The 23953-nt window shown below is 37.5% G+C and overlaps 1 protein-coding gene across 1 annotated transcript in view; it reads right to left on the reverse strand.

Annotated features, from left to right (window-relative positions):
- TRIO (trio Rho guanine nucleotide exchange factor) overlaps positions 1-23953 on the reverse strand; it is a 244483-nt gene that overhangs the window by 129508 nt on the left and 91022 nt on the right. Inside the window, exons 8-11 of the mRNA XM_009096317.4 lie at positions 20919-21050; positions 16913-17143; positions 9604-9726; positions 3375-3566 (exon numbers count right to left, since the gene is read on the reverse strand). Coding sequence (XP_009094565.1) covers positions 3375-3566; positions 9604-9726; positions 16913-17143; positions 20919-21050 — 678 coding nt within the window. The remainder of the gene's footprint in view (positions 1-3374; positions 3567-9603; positions 9727-16912; positions 17144-20918; positions 21051-23953) is intronic.

Raw genomic sequence — 23953 nt, forward strand, 5'->3', positions numbered from 1 at the left:
AACATAGTACTTCCAATGCAAAGATCCTGACAGGGATATTTATGATCCCAAACACTTTTAAAGCTTGTCAGTGCACAGCTTAACTTCAGTACATCACTTCATTGAAGAGTCTGGCTTATAGATTGAAATTTCTCACTGTATGCACAGGAGTCAAAAATCAATACTCACAACCTTCCCATTTTAAAACTTGCAATAAGATAGCAGCATGTGATCACAATTTACAAATAGCAAGCAACTGATTTTCTTAGATCCCCACTAAGCAAAATGAGTGATACCATTACATAACACTGTATTTCTGTCATTTCTGAATAGCTCCTTTTTCTCCCCACTGAAAAATGCTGTCTGTTGAAGTTAGGCTGTGAGGAGTCTGAGGACTTAATATATTGGGTTTTTGATATTTGTAAGCCACAGGGAGCTCTACCAGCTTCTAACTACCTCCCTGCAAAACTTCTGGAAAGGCTAAAGCCAGGCAGTATTTTCCATGTGCATCACAACAGGCTACTGCATACATAGCATACAGCAGCTCTGTGTATATGGATAGCAAAAGTCTGTCAGTTTCAGGAAGAGCTTTTCGTGGCAAGCACACTGTTGAAAGCAGAAACTGTGCTGATTTACTCAGCATGAACAGAGTGGGAGTACTGGGCAGTCACTGAAGGGCTGCTGCTTCCTAGAGAAGTGGAGGAAAATTGCAGGCATATTCTGCATCAGGTATAAAGGTTATGTAAATCTACAGGGGAGAAGTGGTAATGGAATACTCTCATCCAAATGAGAAGCATATTCATTCAACGTGAAGTATTTCTGGGGGAAAAGAATAAAACATACTGAAACAGCTGACTTCAAAGAAATCAAGGCATTGGAAGGATATTACACAGCCAGATTTCAAAGTCTCAAACAGTCAACAACTCAGACAAACAGCTTTTCTAAGCTCTACAGCTCCCTCCAAACTGTCACACACAAACAGGAGTTTAACTCTTCATGTCTAATTTTTTTTACCAGGAAAATACAAACAAACAAACAAACAAAAATATACCAGACACGATTTGCCCTGAATACTTCAAGGGCAAAATGCATTGGTGGATTGGTGGTGTTTTGCTTTGTTTGGGTTTTTTTTGTGTTTTGGGGGTTGACTGGTTGGTGGGTTGGGCTTTTTGGTGCTCTTTTTAAGGTATTTTTTTATTTAACAACTAAGGCACCTCCTTCTGGTTCAACAACTAACCTATTATCTTACTGCTAGAACTCCTCTCTTCACAAGCTACGAGTGCACATTAATTTCTTCCCAATACAGCAGAAAGGTTATGCTGCTTACAGGTATGCACTAATTTATTCAGTGACTTCCCACATCCTGCAGGAGGAAAACAATTCTCCTGCCAATAGGCACGGATGGCTTTCAGGTTAGGGCATTTTTATCTTCCATCTGCTTTGTGATGCCTTCTCAGCACCCCATACGCATGTTTGATAACAAACAACGTGCTCTGGAAAACAGATCAGAATACAGAAAGCACAGGAGAGCTCTGAACTTGCTGTTTCTTTGCACCTGAACCAAGGACTGGTCTATTAAATATGAACCACCTGTCTCACTCCCTCATTTGTATTTTTAAGTAGATTGCAAACATAAAAATACATCCTTCATAAACAGGTAGTATTAAAATTTTTCTTTGCATTGCTAGGTATAAAGGTCATTCATATCACAAAATCAAAACAAAAAAAAAAAAATCAACATCAGCCACTATAGTACTTTTCCCCCAAAGTCTGGACTGCAAAGAGGCTTCCATAGTAACAGCTATGTGTTCTTACAGACTCAAAATAATAGCCCTTTCCCAAAGAAATAAATCAAAATACAGAATATCTATTTTTTTCTTTTCAATAAAACATTATCATCTCGGGGAGCAAAGGCAATGTGCCAGCACATCTGGATCAGCCTCCCAGAATTATTCAACAGTGGCTCACATATCAGTCTGCCTTTGAGGGTTTTATTATTTTTGAAAGCAAATCCTTTTACACTCGTGGTCTTTCACCACTACAGGCAACTGTATTTTATTTAAATACCATTCCAGCTGTTGTTTCTAATGCTAAGAGAAACAGGTAATGAAGAAATATATATGAAAAAAAAAGAACACATTTCAGCAGCTGACTGCTCCTGTGCTTCATAACAGATAAAGACCAGTACTATTTGCTTGAGAAAGTGAAACAAAAAAGCTGCCCCCTAAGAACAGCTTAAGAAACAGCATTTATATTTTGTTTGAACAAGACGTGTCCTGTGAGAGCATTGGCAAGGAACCATCTAGCAGAAAACTGATGGGGGAGCTATGTACTCATGTCTAAAGCTAAAAAGTAATTTAGTCCTGGCCTCCTCCAAAGACCAACTGCCTTGTGCTTTTGTTTTAAGCTCAAAGCGATGTTTCACTTACAAAAAATTCACACTCCTATCCTCTAGGAGGTTTTGCTGAAGAAGTTATTTTGAATACTATACTTTGCCACTGAACAGACCATTTCACAATGTACAGTGTGAGGAAGGAAGGCACACTGGGACATGCTGTGATCCAGAAGTTTTTCATATTTTCACGGCGTTTGAACGGTGAGGAGATTTAACATGAGCTCAAAACAGAAACCAAGTCACCTAAGATTGTCAAAAACCAAAACAACTTGCTGAAGCCTGTTCCACCTTCTCCCATGAGCTTATAAATTCACGTTCTCTGTTTTGAATTGGAGCAAAAAAGCTACTCTAACTGAAAATTAGTGGGGCAGAATCTTCTTTTTCCTGGTAACCTTGAAAGAAGACTAAAAAATTGCAACACGAGGAAAACCATTGTCATTATCAGATATGATCTTTAGGTTGCAAAGAAGTGTCAATATACCAGATAAAAATGTGATGTGCAAAACACAGAAATAAACAAAGTTTCTCCGGACAACAAGGTTGCCTTAAGTAGCCTTGTACTTCTGCCACACTTTTTGGTCTCCTGAACCATGTCTGTTCAACCGTGGGTCTGGTAAGTCAGACAACAGGAGAGCTGGTTGGCTAAAAAAACCAAAAGAGCACAGTATCTCCCTCCATAATGCTGACTTTTAGCTGTACAAGTTCCCTCATATGACTGTTCTCCCTCTTCTGTGACTGAACAAGCATGTGTACTTGTGCAACGAAGGAGGTAAAAGCTGCTTCTGAAAGTAAAAAATCAAAATAAAACCAAATTTTAAAAATCCTTAAGCAGAACCACACACTACCCCAGCCCACCATCCGCAGTGAATTACAAACCAAAACTCATCATACAACAGAGGTTTTCATGGTGTCCTATGGCAAGGTTCTAACAATGAAAACAACACTGGATAATACTGGGTTTAGGACTTGAAGCTATCATGACAATTAGTGGAAGTTTTACCTCTTTAACGTGAGTGTGAAAGGACACAGACATGTCCAGCAGGATCTTGCGCTGCTCCACACGCCTGACGAAATCCTGTATCCGGTCTTCGAGCTGATGGGCAGCTTGATAAATTTCCTCTGGGTCACACTCCCCAGTCTGAGCAAGCTGCTCTGCTGCTTCTAGGAGCTTATCTGCGTTCGTATATGTGTTCTGGAGAGAAATAAGTTAGTTTCACAGGATTAAATGAAAGAAAAGTCAGTAGATTTTAAGGCCACTCCACTAATAAAACCAAAATTACAAAAAGGTCCTTGGAATATACTTGTCTTTCTTCTTTTCTTAAAGGCAGCACAATATAATCTTACTAAAGATTTGGTTACATTTCTATATAATTTTCCACTTAACTGTGAATAAATTCCTTAGCTCCTTATTTAAGTCTATTCAAATGTCTCCTCGACACAAAACTTGGAATTACTATTTTATATACACATCTAGAATAAAGATCAGCCTAAATGCCTAATCCACTACATGCCAACTGGCCTGCTTCAATACTGGAAAAAATCACTACAGCCAGGGACAGAAGACTTTTCAAATGTGCACTACTAGAGCTGAAGAAATTCTAACTGCTGGTAGAGACACTTAACATCAAGTCTACACATCCAGCAAGAAGGTGGAAAGTGACCAAGCACAGAAGGACAACATTTCTCTCCATCTTTAAAGAAGTCAGGTATCCAAAATTCATGCATCAAGTGTAACATCATTTGTGAAAAAGCAGCAGCATAGGAAGATTTAGGAGTGAGCTATGGCCGAGTGTCCTAGTGGAATAGTGTCCCAATACATCCTAGGATTAACAAATGCAGATCAGAAGACGTGTAAGAGACTTGAGACCAAACAGAAAACGACAGAAGTCTGGTCTCTGATGTGCTAGGAGTCCCATGGTGCAGAGAAGAGACAAGACAGGTGTTTAACAACTCTTAAAGCTCTGCATTTGCAACCTGCCTCAGTATCTTTCTTGTTAATTCAGAACAGGTCGGAGTCCAAACTTTAGTTATAATTTCGGTGCTCTCTTTGAGTCTAACCTTGGGTTTTCATGTTTTAGAATGGTTCTCAAAACTCTCATCAAGGAAAGCCAAAAGGATGTTAACCACTGAAGAAAAAAACTGAAGCCAAGTCCAGACTAAAGAAGCTTTGCTCATGTCACACCATTAGGTATTCTGATAGATATGCACTACAGACTAAAAAAAGAAGAAAGCATTCTTGATAATATAAACTACACTTTTACCTTCTCCTTTCTGCCCTTCCACGTTCTCCCAACCTCAATTACATCAGGTAAAAACAATTCTTGCTAAGATAAATTAAGCCTATGCAAAAGTGCTTTTCTTTGCCATAAATATAGTATCACACCTCTCATTAACATTCTAATATCCACAAAAATTAAATCCAAGTCCAGCCCTAAAACTGAACTAAAGGGCAGGAAGTAAGAGCTCTCCCCCAGGGGACCAAGGTGAATTACTAGACAAGCCCAGGACAGATTACATGACTCAGTGAAGCTTTCACATATTTGTGGGGAGCTCCCCCTTAATTTATTATGGTCTGCTTATGCAAGGAATTAAATCCATGCTGTTCCTTAACTTTGACTATGTAACTCTCAGCCCTTCCTTAACTCTCAGCTTTTTAGCTGCACGGCGAGATAGAGAACTCCTTCCTGGTTTCCCTGGGAAAGCGTGCAGAGACAAACATGAGCTTATCCTATTCAGTGGGGAGCAGGCTACTCCATGCCCCAGACCATGTCTCAGGCCACGCTGGCCCTGAACACACTCTGAGCTGTGCTTGAGTGTTCTGCAAGCCTTCCATGGCTGCAGCTCACATGTGTTCAGAGGGCAAGGCCAGAGAGCCTCAAGGCACTCCTCAAACAACAACTACTTCATCAGTCCAGAGCACCACACCCAGCTGCAGATGGCTGAAACAGAAGCTTCCCATTTTAATGAAAACTTTATCTCACATGTGAAGCATTGTTTACGAATTCCAGGAGTATCTTCCTCATTACACAGGCCCAGGCACATCTGACTTCTCTTTCTGTAAAGGGGATGGTGAGCTGCCTGTATTTAGAAAAGATCACAGCCTGGATGCTGCTTCAAAAGGGGTTGCAATTCTCAAACCTAGCAGCAGGCACATGCCTTGTTGCTCAAATTTCACTTCCAAGTTCAGCTGGAGTATAATATAAACTGCTCTTTGGATAGAAATCACACCAACTAGGTGTTCAGTACTACCTACTGCCTCTCCCAGCTCTCTGCTCATTTCTAAACAATGCTCAGAGGGAAAATAGTAGTAATGCAAAACTTTTGAAAATACTTGTCCTGAGGGGCAGCCTCCAGTTGAAAGTTAGGCAAAAAGAGCAAGAGTTCTTCTTTAATGGTGCTTATGCCAATTTCCTAATTGAAGGAAAGGAAAGGAAAGGAGCCTTCAGGGCGACAAACTTCCTCAGAATCTCTTCACTAGCACACTCTCTCCAGATCCCAGGGAAGAAGGAACCCTGTAAGAACTTCAAGATGACCTGTAGTCCATCCTTTTGTGCCCCAAGATGCAAGACTTTAATAGGCATTCCTCTACAAAATGATGAAAAATTCTCCATAAAGGAATTTACCACCTTCCCCAATTCCATCATTTTTCCCATCTTTGTGTTAAATAATGTTTTCTCGATATTCTTCACAAAGAATAAACACTATATTTTTAGAAAGCATATGAAGTTACACATCAAAGAAAACCCAAAGATTAAATTTCAGACACTGGTGCAGAAATGACTACTACTGACAATAAATACAGAAACAGAAGTAAGTGGAGATACAGACTGCACTTCAAACAACCTGGAGTTTACTGTGGTCTGGAAAGGGAAGAGCGACACATGGATGGCCAGAGACCAGCAGAGGTATACAAATCATTAAAGGTATAGAAAATAAGAGAGATGACTCATTAAGTACAGTGGACACTATCACATTTAAGCATCAAACAATACACTTAAAATGAAAAAGCAAAGTACTTTAGATCTAAGGAGCAATTAAATTGCATAACTGATTGCCACAGGGTCTGGCATACATTCCAAGATCATAAAGGGGTTCAAAAAGTGGGCTAATTAAAGAAAGAAAAGTCCATCAGTGACTGGTTCAGTTACATCCTTCAGTTCCAACATCAAACAGTCTCAGATAACTGGAGGGAGGGTAAAGGTAACTTTTTAAGTATACAGTCCCTTTTCTTTATGCATCTGGTGACAGCCATAAGCTACTGTAAGACATGGACCTTTAATTTGATGTATTGCACCCATTTCATGGGGAAAGTTCAGAACCAGTCCAAATTCATAACCCATTTTTATAATCTTAAAGGAGGTGGGAACAAGTGTTGGTAGGGAAATGAAAGGTGTATTCAGACAAGGTCTGCAATAATTTTTCTTGTGCATCTCTTGCACCAAGAAGACTTACCTGTGGAAAACCCACTAATTAATTGTTGCCATACACCTTTTGTAGTTTTTGAGCATAGACTACTTTCAAAAAGCAGACACAGATCACATTTGACACACAAAAAGCTGATTTAGAATTTCAGACAAAAATGCATGGAGAAGTACAACTACAATATTGACCTGTATCCAGTGCCTGTAAGCTGAAAATTCATGCCAGTAAGTGACTCAATTATGTCAAAACCTGGACACTTGACACTTTAACTGAATGGTCTTATGGACACAAAGATGAACATGGAGAGCAGGTCAAAAAAGAAAGAAAAAAATGGGTAAGCAGAAATTGAACTGGACAGGCTTCACATGAAAAGAGAAACACAATTTTACAATAGTGGGTGCAAGTCAAAGTATGTATGTGTAGAATCAATTTGTAATCAGAATTTAAGGAAGATTATTAGCTGAGTTTTGACTATTCAGCTTTTGTAGTGGTAATAAAAAAGTGTTAAATAAAGAGAAACAAACCTTCATTTCACATGAATTTAGAAGTGAATAATTTGTGAGACTACAGCCCATTGACTGGAAGGTCTATTTTATTTGACACACAGCTTATTTTAACATCTCTTTGAATGCTGTTGAGGAAATGGCACCTCATTCATATTAAAAAAAGAATGTGGGAAGAAGCAGAAAGGAAGAAAAAAGAAAAAATAATTTTCACTCCCCTCAAAATCAGGAGTTAGCCTTTGACCAGAAACATGTCAACATAACTGTTGGCTCCCTGGATTTGCCAGAAATTGCCATGCCAGTGACACTTCATTTAACATTACTTTCAACTTTTGACTGGAACTGACTGAAAACCCCTAATAATGCCCAGAGTCCTATTAAAAACAAACAAAACCAAAATCACAACAGAAAGAACAGCAACAACAACAAAAGCCCAAAATCAAAAACACAACAAAGACCTGGACCAACCAGAAATGTAGGCAGAAAGCAAGTCAGCCAAAAGTTACTGATGCTTTAACAAGGAGTGCAGAGTGCTGTTTTATACTTGAACATAATTTTCCTTGTAACAGCAACAACAGGAATGCCTTTTGGGCTGCTTATATTCAGTTTTACAGCAAGTAAGAGGAACAACTCAGAGGGCGTGCCTCTCTTGGCAGTAACTCACTCCACATTCAAGAGTTAGAGATGAAAAAAATACTTATTAGATCATTTTGTCCATCCTTCTGTCAGTGGAAGATAGTCCCCTGTAGTATATTTAAGTTCTTTGACCAATCTGAGTTTTCAGTATCTCCAAAAATAGAACTTACACCCATTCCCTGAAGAGATAATTTCAAACTCCAGTAACATTGAGTTTTACGAAGTTTTTAGTAAACATTTGCTTTAAAATTTTCTGCTTTAAAGTCTAATGCAAATTAACAAGATGCTTTTTTAAACATCTAAGTAACATTTCTATGCACTTCATCCCCTTTTGGCTACTCAAACATTTTTTTCTTCTTTGCCCAAATAATCCAGTATTAAGTATGAGATCATTCAGGCTTTGTTAAGTATCTTACAGAAATAGACTCCTGCTTGTCTGACCCAGAAAAGTAAGTATTTCCACATGGAAAATATTGCTTTTTACTAAAAATTAAGTAATAGACATGCATATAGAAAATCCAGCATGTATATATACAAAAGTAACAAAATCTATTCTTTTTGAAAATTTTACAGGAAATCAAAACTGAGTAAGTTTTCTGCTGCTATTTCAAGTCCTCAGCCACTGGAGTGCTCTAAGACTGTATTTACAATAAAATTTTATCAAGAGTTTAATCTTCCACTAGACAGGCAAAATGTAAACAACACTTCTGATGCATCCCCCATAGCAGGTGTCACTGCCAAGCTCCTGCATACAATGCCACAATTATCTAGTAACGCTGTCTTCTGTTTGACTGAAGCACCCCTATATCAACCTCACCTTCGGAGATTTTTCTTCATTAATCTCGGAAATAATGTTTTGTCTTACCAATCATTAAGACTGGACTGACAGTGCATGCCACTAATGGGGAGAATTCTAGCCTTCAGCTTCCATCACAGGGTTGTTCTTCACCTCACATCCCCTTTTAGAGGCTGACAGCTACACCAGCTCCTTGTTTACTTCCCTGCATTCCTTTGTATCTCTCTTTGTGTTGATATTTTTTTCATAGAATAATGTGTTCTGAAGTTGTATCATCACCTAAGGCTAAACCAAGGGTTATTCAGAGGAGGAGGACATATACAAACTCAATAGTATTTGAAAAAGAAATCTCAAGCCAGGTTGGCCAGTTTGCTGGCTCACCTGGTTTCTTAGAAGTCCCCCTTCCTCTCCACAAGACTGCAGCAAGAATGTGGGAGGTCCCCAGGATTAAAGTCAGAAAGCAGGACTTGCAATCCATCTCCATCCTCTCTTACAGGCTGCATGAAAGTTAAAATCCTAGAATCCCATGGAACTAAGCTACTTATAAAAGGAGAACTTTCATTCTTCTGTATATCAATATTTGAAATAATGCTTTTGAAAAAAAAAGAATAATAATAATAATGATGCCAGAGCAGTTCTGTTTTACTTTAAGGCTCACACCCTCTAGGACTATGGAAGTTTGTCTTTCTCATCTCAAAGCTGGAGCATAAAGAAGAAATTAAATAAAAACTTGCAACAGAAACAAAACAGTCCCTTCCTGGAACAGAATGTTTTGTAGTGAATCTCCCTCTGCACAGCCCTTAAATGCAAAAGCAGGAATTGTTCATTTATTTCCATGACAAGTGCACAGTCCTTCATGTGATTGCTTTTACCTGAGCAACCTCCTCAAAGTCTTCATGGCGTTTCTGCAAAGCTCTGGCCCGATGCAGGGATTTTCCCACTCCAGTGTGTTTGCTAAGAAAAGCTTCTCCATGGTTTTCAATCCAATCCAACACCTGTGGTACAGAAGAGAGACACACAGAAACCCTGAGTGGCTGTATTGAGTGTTACAACAAAAAGACAATTATTCAAGCAATTGAGAAGCTGTAAAGGCACTGCTTAAAAAGAACTGAACTGCTGGATTAAAACACAGTGTTGCCACTGAAGGACATTAATTACATCTCATTTAACTTCTCTCAAGGCAATAATTAACTGAAACTAGCAAAATACTATGATTCAAGATTACACCTGTATTTTGAAGCCTACCAAGGACAACCCCATTTCTCCACATTGATCAATTTGACAGTAATCTGATCCAGGTGGTGAGACCCCTTGTGAGGGTCTCTCTAATCTGTTTACACCTTCAGCTGACATTTTTCTGCAAGGTAACACTAATGAAGCTTGCACATTGCTGGTGAATAACAGAGTGAAGTTCTACTTTAGATGAGAACTCACTTACCTTCTACATATCATTAAGTCAAGAAGTGAGATTCAGTAGTAACTAACTTCAATTAACACAAGAAAAATTAGCTGAAATCATTATGAGATAAATGTCTGTATTCAGAGCATATGAAGGAATATGCTCCAGTTCTTAAGAAGCATCTATCACCTCAAAACATCAGACATAATTGTTTATTGTAAATTTTAGAGCCGAAAAAGTAGTGAACAAAAGACATTTTAAGGACCTTAATGTTTCTACCACAATGACTGGGCTGACAGCTTTATAAATAGTAAAAACTGTACATGTAATTAGTTCCTGACAGTTAACACAAAAGATTCCTGCACACATACCAAATTTCCAATGAATGAATGAACAAAAACATCTAACCTCTCTTCAAACTAATACTTCCCAGCCATAACTTAATCCATTAGTTCAGTATGCATATAGTATTTAATTTTTTGGAAGACACTCAGAAGGTTCAAGAATGACATTCAGAATTAAAAACAACAGCACATAAGCAATTTTCTTAAGTCAGCTAACCATATCTACTCAGCACTTATGTAGTGGTGCAGAATACCTTACCTAACATTTACCTTCAGAATTCTTTTTTATTTAAATCATAAGTATTTTAGTTGGTTTTGAAAATAAATTCCAAAAGCCTGTACTGTGCCTCTTCTTATCTACTAGTGTCCTTTACTCTGATTCCTAAAGTTGGGCAACGTTCTCTCCCCAGTTTTCTTTTACTGAAAGTATCCCTGAGTATAACTAAAGAGAGACTTCTTTTTTCTTCCAATTTGAGAGCCATTCCTGCAACACCACTCCTGATCACATTCAATACACACGTAATCCCACACAGCATTCCCATGAAAAACACCCATGCTTTCTTTAGCAAAAGAATGAAAACATGGTTTTCTCATTTATCTTGACCATGCAAGTATTTTTCAGTTTGCAAGCTCTCTCCTACTGGACATCTTCAAAACAACAAACAATTCCCTAATACCCCAAAATACAGCCACTTCAAATCACCAACACTTCATTAAAACTCCATACTTAACTTCTGCAATATTTGTTTTCCCAGGAAGTATTGCCAAAAGAGCATTATTGTGTTTTAGGTCAACGCAAATTTTCATTTTCTTCTTTCAAGGTAAAGTATCAATCAGAGAAAGGAGAGTGAGGAGCTAAACACAGCCTCAGTTATTATTACCAATACGTACAACTAGTTTTAGGAGACTACTTTTCCCATTATAAAAAGAGCTGAAAAGAGATATGTTTGGATGAAATAATTAGACTGGACTCTGGAGACCAGTAACAGTTACAAGCTAACAAATGAAATCAACAGCAAATCAGTCCCAGAAAGCATGGGATGAAATGCAGAAAGCAGCCCAGGGAGAATGATTTTTGCTCCAAATAATGCTGAAAAACTTCTCAAGGGAAGAAATTATCATAGAAATCCAGTACACAGATCATGACATAAACCACTCCACTAGAGAAACATTACTGCCTCTAAGTGAAATCGGTATGAATACATGTCTCATTAGTGCTCAGTCTTCATACCTTGATTCTTAACAAAACTGAGGAAACACTCTTGGGAATTTTACAGCATGTAGAGGCAGAGTCAAGTTAGGCTCTTCCCATCAGTAAGTGCTTTGCATACCACTTCAATAAAAGGCCAGTACCATTAGCTGGCACTGATATTAGCCTTTCAGCAACTTACACATTTTCTTCCTCTTCCTGGGAGAAGTAAGAGTTACAGAAATAATCATGCTGAGACACTAAGGACTCTTCTACCAATACTAAAAGCAAATGGAATTCAGTCTGGTACTTAAGTAATACATAGGAGTCTAAGAGGCTCAACACTTTTCAGTGAAAGGGTGAATAGTATCACCCTCCACTGCAGCAAGTTGCTTTAATGATGCAATTAAGTTCTACTGCAGTCTCAGCAAAACCATCCTTATGCCCAACACAGGATCTAGAGAAACGCTTACTTTTCTAACTCCCAAAAGGATATATGACAGAAGAAATTATTATGGAAAGACAGCTTCATTTTAACAACATCATTGCTCATGGCTGTAAAATATGTGGTATATGCTCCTTATAGAAGCAAATCTGATCTTTTGCAGATTCAATGTGCTCATTTTTACCAGTCTTTCCCTTATTATTATTCATTCCTCACCCCCCCATCCCTTTACCTACTTTGCATACGTTCACTTTTCTGATCTCCACTTACTTGCTGCTGACATAGCATTCAGAAGGGGAAGATGGAAACATCTGCATTTCTGATCTTCAGACAGTTAAAATGTGGAAATACTCTCTCAAAAAAAGTCCCATTTTACACTGGAACCGCCTTCAAAAGCCACATGGGAATCACACAGTGAAATCATGTTGATGCTAGCAAGTAGCAAGCAATCATGGCCCACCCTTCATTAGTCAAGGCTGAAACTAGTGACTGTAACCTGTCTTGAAGCAGGCAGATCAAGAGCACATTTACCCAAAATGGACAGAGACACTCACTATGATCAAATAAATGTATTTTTGGGGAAAAACAACCCCAAGCCAAGCCAATTCAAAACACCCTTCCCCCCAAAATAATAACAACAAAAATAACTAATCCCTGTCCCACCTCCCCCCCAAAAAAAAACCCAAAACCCTCAAAACATCTCCTATCAGCATGTTTTACTAATTTCTGGCTTGCAAGTTATCAGGAGAGTTTTTCAGGCACCAAAACTCTGATCATACAAGTGTCAGCAGTATCAGTCTAGCAGAAGCATTATCTTTATGCACAATTTTGACCTTTCATGGCCTAGAAGAACAGAACATGTTGCTGTTCCAAGTCTGCTTTATTGCTTCATATCATCAGTCAGCTCTGTTCCTTAGGTTAAAGGCTGACTTATTTACTTGTATGCTTATTAACTCTTAAACATAAAATCATACTTTTACTAGCATATAGAAGGGCTAAATAGACAATTGAGTGCCAGTGGCCAGACTTTTTTTTCTAAAAATTAAATTAAAACCCCCTTTTTTTAGATGTTTATATACAAACTGGGAACTAGATCCCCCAGCATGTTTCTGCTACTTAAAGTCAAACTCAAAATTCCACTCAGTTTAAGACTGTCAAATGTTTTCATATTTCAAATTTCAGATTTTCTGTAATTCACTTCTTATCTACTATTTTCATTATTTCATGCACTACTTTCCTTACTACTTGTTTCAGAAGATCAGCAGATATTTTTGGTGTACTCAAGATATCATGACAATATTTCTGTTGATTTGGAAAGCTCCACTAGAAATAGCTTCCCAGTGTACAAGAACATGCAAGACAGAAGAAAAACCCAATGAGCTCTCTAAGGTGGAAGTAACACAAAGTACCAGCTCAACACACCAATTCCCTCCTCCAACTCCACTCTGTCACTCACTTAACACTTTATGAACTGAGTTATTCCATTAATCCAGCAGAAGGAGGAGGAGGAAATCACAGACTCATGCTAAAGGACAGTTATAGATTCACTTACAATGCTCTTGGGTTGCTTGCCACTATGTGCAAACTAACTACAAACAGTGGAAGAGAACCACATTTAGCTTATTCTGAAATTAAAAAAAAAAAACAAACCCACCACATTTAACTTTACTGACAATAATTAAAAGATGTTTTCATGTTAGCTTCTTAATTAACTTTAAGAGAATTTTTTAACATTTGAACAAAGAAAGACTGAGCAAACAAAACCTTGAGTATTTTAGAAAGAAAGTTGCTTTGGAGCTCTACATAAACCATTCCAGAACTGTCTCGGATATAAATAAAACTAATACCTCAAACAGAGTAATGTCATACATTGAATGGTTTTAATGAGTATTCAAATGAAAAACTAACATTGCTCAGATAAATTAGGATGATCTGATAAAATTGTTTTGCCTTTTTTTTTTGGCAAGAAAAAAGAATCTTTTTATTTGAGGTCGGTCACCTTTTTCCCCCCAGATAAATTTTCAAAGCTGAAGGTGCTAAAATCTCTAAGACATCTGCTGTGTCTATTAGATTAATTTAGCTGGTATGGGTGTTGAATGGGCATTGTCCTTGACCTGCACTGAAATCCCAGTAGGAAAAGCTGTATTATAAAAGGAAACAGTAACCAAAATTCACACTGTGATTCATTATGCAGTGCCAAAACCACCCAATATCTGTTAAGTTAAAGCAGCATAAGGAGCTCCTCTTCCACATGTAACATTTCAGTAATTAACAGTCATTACAGAGATAAACCAAAGGACACCTCAATCTCTGGCAGTGGTAATTACTGCATACTAAGGGAAGAGCTTTGGAAGACAGCAAGCACCTCTGTACAGATCTAGCTTGAAATTTCATGCGGTTGATAAAGATGTGCATTAGGCACAAGGCTGCATCTTCAAACTGTCAAGAGGATCTCTTGCTACCTTAATTCAATGTCTGTCTTGCAAAGCATATAAAGAAACCACAGGCATAAACAGGATGAAAGAAATTTCTCCAACCAGTAGGTAAGGCATGTGCTGAATAATAAGTCAATGTAGACCAACATTCTCAAGGCAACTGGTTCATACTGAAAACTTCTGGTGTACTCAAAATCCACATTCATGATTTCGATAGCACATTCCTGATACTGGAAGTTATAAAAATATGTAAAGCTGTCCACTTTGTTGTTTTCAAATCTGTGACTACTTCATCTTAAATGCAGCAGTTCCAAAGGCTGATGAGTCCAATACAGAGAAGAAAAATCCAGCATCTTGCTGAAGAACCTGGTGGTGACTGCACAATGACTTGAGTCTAATGATGGGTTATTTGTCAACTTCAAAGAACAAAGCAGTCTGAGAGCTAACTCCTCCACACCAACAGCCATGATTTAGGATGGAGCAGAAAATGAAAATTTCCTACAAGCATTTTAGGGCTCCCAAGATATTAAAGGCAAAGAGTAGGAGCAGTACAGTAAAACTCTCTGCAGCATTTAATGAACACCTTCCCACAGGAAATAAATTGCCTAAAGCCTGGCCTACAGGCCTGAAACTTGAATTATGCACCTGGCAAATTACCTCAGGAGACCCCTTGGCCTAGATTGCCTAAATAGGTCCTACTTGAACTGAATTCAAACTAGAAGAGGAAGTTCCACCATCCAAATCCATGCTTGTTGGCACCAGACTGCTGAGAGGACCTACATTTTTTCCCTGAGAATCAAACTACTGTGTTGATTTCAGTTCTGAAGATTCCTTACGAAGCCTTTTCAATTTAAGATGTGATTCATTTGTGGGCTGTGCCTCATCACAGAACCACAGGACATTCTGAGTTGGCCCTTCACTGACTACTCATGCAAGTACCAGCACTGGACCCTCCTTACTAGCCACTACTTATGGTGTAATCTTCATGGAGAGCCTCAAGGATTTAGACAATGGCATAATGAATGGAATCTTCTGTTCTCTGTGGCCTTGCTGACCATTCATAACATTCCCTCTACTTTCTTTCACTTTTTTTTGTCAGCTTATACTTTTCATGCCTTTCTATATCCTTTGTCACATCTCAGCGTTGACAATCTGGATAACAGCCTGTCTTTCCATGTATGCTTCTTTTTGGATAAAAAAAAAGTAATAAAGTTTTGAAGATTTTACATAATTTACTACCTAAGTATTTAAGTTATTTTCTTGAATTATATGAAGAGATAGTCACCAGATGTCCAAGAAAGTTCAGTTATCAAGATTGTTCAGTCTCCCCACCATCCGCCTAAATTACCTTTTTCAACTACTGTAAATGATGAAAATCAGTTATTTCACTCCCAACTGCTCACATCCAGTATCTTCTTGAAACAGAAAAGTACAAGAAATTTAACTTAAAGTACAACTAATTCTGATGAAAAAAGATTAATTTAACCAGAACTATGGCTATCTATCTAAAAACTCCATTCAGAAGTTGTGATTTGTGGACACTATCACACTGAAATGAAAGACCGTGATCAGCAAATACTGGCCATCTTTACTTTTTTATGAAGATGAGCTCTTAAAAGATAAATTACTCATGTCTCTGTTAATTGAAGTTCAAAGCCAACATTTTATGCTTATTAAAAATCCATCAACCAAGGAATTTTATGTTATTTTACTTTCAAAACACACAGGTGTGTCAGAGATACTAATGCCTGTATGTAACTACTAACTTTTACATATATTGTCATAATAAAAAAAATAGTAGCTAATAACAATTAATTCAAATTATTATCAGAAAGTAATCTCATCTGTAATTTTTATAATTATAATTATTAAAATTTTTTAAAACTATAATTTTTGTAATAACTACTCTCAGGTTTTAAAGAAACACTATTACGTCAATTAAGTATCACTGAGGATTTAAAACCAAAATTTTACAGAATAACACTATTAATCTTTTGCATGTTACAACAAGAAGTCTTCTTGACACTTCAAGTCCAGAATCCACACCTCGAATGTGAATGCCAGCTTCCAGCACAAACTCAGAACAGCTGTCTATATTAAAAATCTTTTTCATCATATATGACTTAAAGTAAATAAATTAATTTAAAATCAGAAAAATATGACGTAGAACTGACTTTCAACAATAATTGTTATCTCTAATAGCCAATAGCCAGGTTCTGATAACATGCAGAACTTGGCATCATTCAGTCAACCCCATGCAACTATTCACTTGTACAAAAAACCATCGGAATTAGCAGTCAAAACTCACCTGTCAGTGCAATCAGGCTGACAAATACAAAGGCATTTAGACAAAATAATATAAAACCTACCTGTTGAACATCCTGCTGAAAAACACAGAGCTGAAGCCGCTGGTGCAAGCGGACCTTCCGATGCTGCCAGATATTTTCCAGTTGGCGCTGGTGATGCAATACTTCATGGATGACATCCAGGACATGATGAACTGCTTTGGAGTAGTTGGCAGATGCGGTGAGGGAATCAGAACTCCCAGGAGTCAAAGGTCTCTGAAGTTTATCAAGGAGTGACTTCCCATCTTGGCTCACCTGACCACCAGAAAGGACGAAGAATTACATGTCTTGCCAATAGCTTGTTGGGCTACTACTTTTTACCCCACCCCTACTCCCAGTTCTAAAGGTCTTCAAGAACTCAGGGAGCAATGATGAAGACTCATTTTATTGCAGGAGCGATTATCTACATGCAGCTGTTACAGGGAAAAAAAATATATTCTCTTTCTCTTTAAAATAATTTTAACAAGTAGCACTCTTCTAAAGAACAGCCTGTCTTTCCATTTCTTCATTACTTTAAGAATGACTTTCCTTCAAAGTGTTGGGATTTTTTGTTTGGTTTGAGGTTTTTCCTTGTTGTTGTGAGCTTTTTTAAAAAAAACTAGTTGAATCTAACTTTGAATAAGTATTCTTCATCTCTTTCCCTAGTCAACAAAACACCTAAAATTAAGCATTTGTCCAGAATTATCTTGCCAAAACAATCTCTCTCTCCATTTGCTGTAAAGGTGAACAGGGAGGTTACTTTCTGTAGGTTAATATTTGACAAATACATTTAAACCAAAAGATATAAAACTTAGTACATGATTCAATCTGACACGATTTACAACTTCTAAATTATTACTGTTACTGGTAAGCCAAGGGAAAACTGCTGTTATGGCAGACTTAATTCTGATTAAATCATTTAAACCCTTTCCATGCAGCACAGAAAGACACTGTTTTCCAAAATGTGTTTAACTACTGATACTGACAGGAAACATTTCTCATTTCTACCTGTTGTCTTCTCTGATTTATATCACAGCAGAAATATTCAGATTTACCTTGCATGCTAATTACAAAGCAATAATCCTCTCTTATCTGGTCACTATCAACATTAAGTGTCAAAACCACTTTTCATTGGCTTTTACTCTGTCCCTTTTAGCATGAAGCTCAGAGAGCTGTTACAATTCAGTATCATTCAGCTACCTGCAAAGAACTTTTATAACAGCTCATCGAGCAGGTAGGAACAAAAATCATCTGAAACCGCAAGACACAAGTATAATAGACTGAATCCATCAAATCTACAGGTCAGGTCAGCAGAAAAAAAAATACATAGTTAATAGCATAGTTACATAGTTATCTTTTTTCTTTTCTGTATCCAGAAGAATTATCTAGGAAGTCCTTCAAGTATTTCAAGATAATGGACTTCAATTATCCATTCAGAGTTCATAAAATCTAGGTGGAAAAAAGTAATTGTGACAGCCTCTTGATCCAATTAGTTTATTAGGTTTATAAACAAATGACTGCACAGATTTTCCTTTGGAGCTAATTCACTAAAATTTTCTTCCTTCCTAGTGCATGACTGCCTTAAGATTTCAGTGAGATGTATAACTTTATTTATATACATACAACTTCCATTAAGGCACATCTGTCGGATTTTCAGGCATACCAGTTGTCTCATCTTGTAAGCTAGTAGTTGCTTTACTAGTAATATACTGTAATTACCCTCAGTAAAAATCAGACTGTCTAGTATTAAAAGCATTTACTTTCTTAAAATTACTGTCTTCTACTTTGCAACCAAGTCGTGTTGTCAAGACACTGCAATCTAAAATGAATGACAGTGTTGTGATTCCCATAGTGTTGCTCTCTCTCTTCCCCCACTGTTCATCACCAAATGAAAGGAGCTCCGTACTGTAACAGAAATGAAGTCATACATCTAATAATGATAAGCAATAGTGCTGTAATATCCTGACACAGAAAGACGCCTCCATCAATCTTCAAAAAGGAATGAATGTTTGAAAAATGCAAAATAAAACCTTCTGCCCAGAGGAGGAACACAAGTTGTACATACACATACAGTTATTACTTCTGCACCGATCCTGGTTGCTATAGACAAAACTGGATTTTTACCAGATGGGGAAAAGTAATGACCAGATATCAGAAGAAAGGCACTTAATGCTCTTTCCTTCCTTTGAGCAGTACCAGTGAAGATTTTGTTAAAATATCTAGCTATCCCAAAGTCAAAAGCCACAGCTTTGAAATCCTACATAAATTTTCAAGGTAGGTCCCAAAGCAATCCTATAATCTACCAGTCTAATTTATTTTCTTTATGCATCACCAGCAAGCAAACATTATTTAACATGCTAATCCACTGTACTTATTTACACTTAACAGCGGGCTCATCCAGTCACATCCCTGACAAAAAACAAAGAGCCCACATAAAACCAACTCAAACCAAACAGAACCAACTAGAAAAAATTCAACCTCAGCCCTTTATTATCATTATTCTAGAGAAATCTAGCCTTCCTTCTCTTTGCTGCACTCTCACGAAGCATGCATCCCAGACTGCCTCTCCACATAAATCTGTTACAATCATACTCTGTCTCTGTCCCTTCCAATGATCAAAGTTTATAATAAAGACAAGAAACATTACTACAAAACATGCTTTCAAAAATGAGTTTAAAGAGTTATATGTAAGTAAAATTGCAAGTATTATCAGGTGTGATAGTATGTCATTAGATCAGTTGACACAGTGGTGTGGCATAAAGCAAGAATAGGGATATCAATGTGTATTTTACACAGAAGAACAAGAATTCATGAACCCTGGCCATCGAACTCAAGGTCACAAAGTTTATGCAGGCCCTAAGCTAGCAGGTATTCATAAAACCCAGTTTTGATACACTAACAATAGGACGGATGATCAGCACTAATCTCACCCTCCCTTACTGCTAAATGAAATGTGACCTGACTTGGGATTCAGCTTCCTATAACAAAGTTGGTTCATCAGAAAGTAGTTTTAACTTTAATGTAATGTATAAATCACAACCATTAATTCAAACATAGATGACCTCCTTTTAAAGACAGGTGCAAGCTGTGGCCTAAGCTATCCTGTGTCCACTGATCATTTTTACCATGATTTAACCAAACATGGAATTTCAGTACAAAGCGACTGTATTTAATCCAGAACAACATCAGTCCAATTGAATAGCAAAAGCAGTTTTACCCAACAATGAAAACAACCCTGACAGAAGAAGGAAAGGCAAGTAAAACAGGAAATACAGAAAATACCTGTTACCTAATAATAGTGAATGCCGATTTGATTTCTGCTAAGTAATACACAACAGAAAACTCAAAATTTGAAAGAAAATATAAGGATAGTTGAGTCATCATTTTATAGCCCACCTTCAGAACAAGCATTTTATCTTAAGTTGTAAATACAACTACTAGAAATAGTGACAACAGTGTGTGCTGAGTCCAAGACTAGAGTACCAGCCATAAGATATGCTAACCTTACAAATGCTGACTACATAGGCATCCTTTGCTCATTTAAGTGTCTCTGAGGTTGATGAGACTAAGGGCATTACCTTCTGGCTTCTCAAGTAACATCCTTTGATAGTTAAGTTCTTTTTGTGAGGCAATTTCAGAGATGGATTTTCAAAATACACTTAGAGAAATCCACGCCAACAGAATACCTTCCCAAAGTATTGACTTCCCTTCTAACTTCCTTTCAAGTAAATGCCTAAAGAATAGTATCCCACTGCTATTAAGAGGCAGTAACATGGAAATGCAAATTAAAACATATTTAGTACCTTAACGCTCCAAGGGTTGTTTGTAATACACATGGCTAAATCTATCCTTTTAATTTTTTTCTGAAGGTTACAGGGAGGACTTTAACACTTCACTTTTCAACAACAATAGAAAAACCCAGTATATAAAATTTAAAAAGAAGTTCAGCACTTGAGTTTCCAAGTAACTCCTACTGCAACAAGTACTACTGAATCACAATCCAAACTTAACACGACACAATTTTATCTAAGGAAACAAACAAAACACTGACCTCAGAGTAAGCCAAAGTAATGTGCTCATATATCCCTTGATGATGATGGATAGCATCTTCTAAATCTTGCAGCTCTGAGGGAAGCTCCACCTCACCACAGGCTTTACACCATGAGTCCACATTGCTCATGTACTGCAACAAAGAAACATTTGACTTTGATTTTGTAAAGTACACACATGACGGTAATATACAAAAGGACATTCATCTGCATGACAGACACCGAAAAGACTTCTTTTAAGCAAGAAGTCTTTACAGTATTTCTGCCTGAAAGAACCAGAAATTTTATCAGAATATAAAGAAATATTCAAGTCTGACTATACTTGTGCTTTTAGGTATCTGAAACTTGTGTGTTTAGGTATCTGAAACTCATTGAGCTGTTAGGAGACAGGCAGGCTTAGCTGTATGTTGGCAGTCTTCAGAACCAATTTAACTGCTGGCAATATTGATGCTTTAAGTTTACTCTTGCTCCTTTTCTTGACTTTGCAGCTAAGAAGTAGTTTCCTTGATCCTGCACCTACCATTTCAGAAACACAAAAGTCAACTAAGGTCTTGTTTACACAAGGAAGTAAAACATGCTACAGCTTTTAAGTCCAGACCCTTGGTTTCTACCCATCAGCTCCCTGTGCAGATACTCATGGTATCATGAGGTTTATCAACTCACCACTTTTTAATCTTCAGAGAAAACCATGTTACTTTGCACATGCACACAAAGAATTACTGGTGAACCACTCACTGAAACACTCCATAGTTGTCTTTTGCTGGAAAGAGGTTATCAAGGAAGTAAAGCAGTGTCAGGGCACAGTGAATTCACACCTCAGTCCCCAAAGAACTAACTTCTACGTGCAGAGAAGCACTAAATCCACTTGGCAAGCTACTACAGCAGCAAGCATGTAAGGGATTTACAACTTAAGCAGAGGTCTCTTAGGACCAGCATTGAACTTTGAGCACACAGCTATATCAGCATAGCTGCTTGAGTCAAGCCTTTCAGGGGAAATTGAGGATACTGCAACAGAAATCTCTTCTGCAGACAATTTAACTTATCTCTGAAGCTAAGGTGTCTTGACAGACAAGAAACTGCCAGCACAGCTATACGCACAGCGGAGTTCTGCCAACTTACTTTTTCACAGCTAGGGGGCATGAATTTTATACCCCTGTTATGCTAGGAAGGGAAAGAAGAAAAAACAATCTTTTTCTAGGAGTTTTCATAGTTGTTAAACCTAGTACAGCCAAGCATATGTGAGCTCTGTAAAGTATATTTTCTCTATTCATGTCAAGTTCAAGACTCAAAAGTTATGAGACCAAGCCTTTTATTTCATCATACATATCTTAATTCTTGGAGCACAAGTAGTCTTTTGAGGAAAAACTAATTCATAGATCACTTCTGGTACTCTTCTACTGTTTGACAGCTGGGCAGAAGGGTGGTGGAGTACATAGCTCTAAAATACTTCTTTACTTCTCATTAAGGGCCAGTTAAAAAAATCTCTAAGGTTAAGCACTGAACATTTAGAGAAGCTCCATGTGCACCAGTGAGCAGGCCCTGATAGCTGGTACAGTCTTCACTGTGCCTGACAGTAGGCAGCGACACTTACCTATCACTTGCAAGAGAACACATGCATTCAAGAAGGGTGTGTTTTTTCTTGGGTTGCTCACATTTTAATCTCTTTATGTAGGTCAAGCGTCACCAGTCTCTAAAGGGGTCATTCCTCACATTCCAAACCCTTTTTCCTTGAACTTGCTCTCCACTGTTAATGAAACAGCTAATATATCACAGGCAGGTATCTTACAAATCAACTAGGGCAATCCATTGCAGTTAATCATAAAATTAAAACTGCAGAAGGAGCAATTGAAAGTAAATTAATCCCAGCACATGCTGCACTATTTCCTCTCATTTTTATCTTTCCTCCAGTTTGCACTTATATTTAGTAGTAAAGAAGGTAACACTGACCCTTGCTATAGTTGCCCAGCACACAATCGCACAAAAAATCTAGTCCCTTGACTTCTGATGAGCATAATTTATTATTTTTGTTATGAAAAATGACCACACTTGAGTCAAGGTATACCTACCTGTTCACATTTCATTATTCTCTCTCCTACATGTATGGCTCAAAGTGCTTAAATGCAAACCCAAATGACCCAAGTAATTAGAAAAGCATCAACATTGACAAGGTACGAAACTGTGTCTATAAAAGCTACAAGCTGTCTGCTGAGTTTTCTATCAGAAGACAATTTTTTTAATCTCATTTTTATGTAGCTTTTCTGTAAAACTTGCTGAAAGGACTTGTTATAGTGGCATTATTTTTATATTAGTCTGTCTAAGGACATTAAGCCAATGTCATCACTAACACAATGAAAAGCAACATGTATTTGCATCTTAATACACTCTGATTTCTAATGTCTAGATGTTTATCAAGTTACATATCCATGTAGTAGAAATCAGGGAAAAAATATCCTAAAATCAACTGCACCACTTCTCTCTGTTTCTGAAGTTTTCAGCACCCAAATGCTTCCTTCATTCATTCCAAATTAAAGTTATATCAGACATGAGACCTTTCCTTGGTTATAATTTAGCAAGGCAAAATGAAAGAAAAATATCTACATACAGCACATCAGTTATACCCATCCAAGAACCTCTGTTTTCCAAACACACCAGGGATGCACAGAGCAGACACTCTACAAGATCAGCAGGTGACTCAAATGCACACACACAGCAGCTCCTTTAGAACTGAACTCCCTTGAGGGCAAAACATGCTTTTGCCATTAAGATTATTAACTTGGGGGTATTTATTCCTATTTCCCCTACATTTACCTCTTCTCTGACAGTTACACATGGTTAATGACTTAATTAAAATAATTGGTATAGGCCTAAAGCTAAAATGTTTTTTTAGCATAGGAGGAATCTCCTATGGAATACTAAGTAAACATCTCCCACCACAATTTCAGATTCAGAAGGCAGTTAATTAACTTCTCAACTTTCAGGCCACTTCAACTTATGCTTTCTAGAAGCAATTATCATGAGTTAAATCTTGACACTCAAG

The sequence above is a fragment of the Serinus canaria genome, chromosome 2 (genome assembly GCF_022539315.1).
Source record: "Serinus canaria isolate serCan28SL12 chromosome 2, serCan2020, whole genome shotgun sequence".
Taxonomy (NCBI): Eukaryota; Metazoa; Chordata; class Aves; order Passeriformes; family Fringillidae; genus Serinus; species Serinus canaria.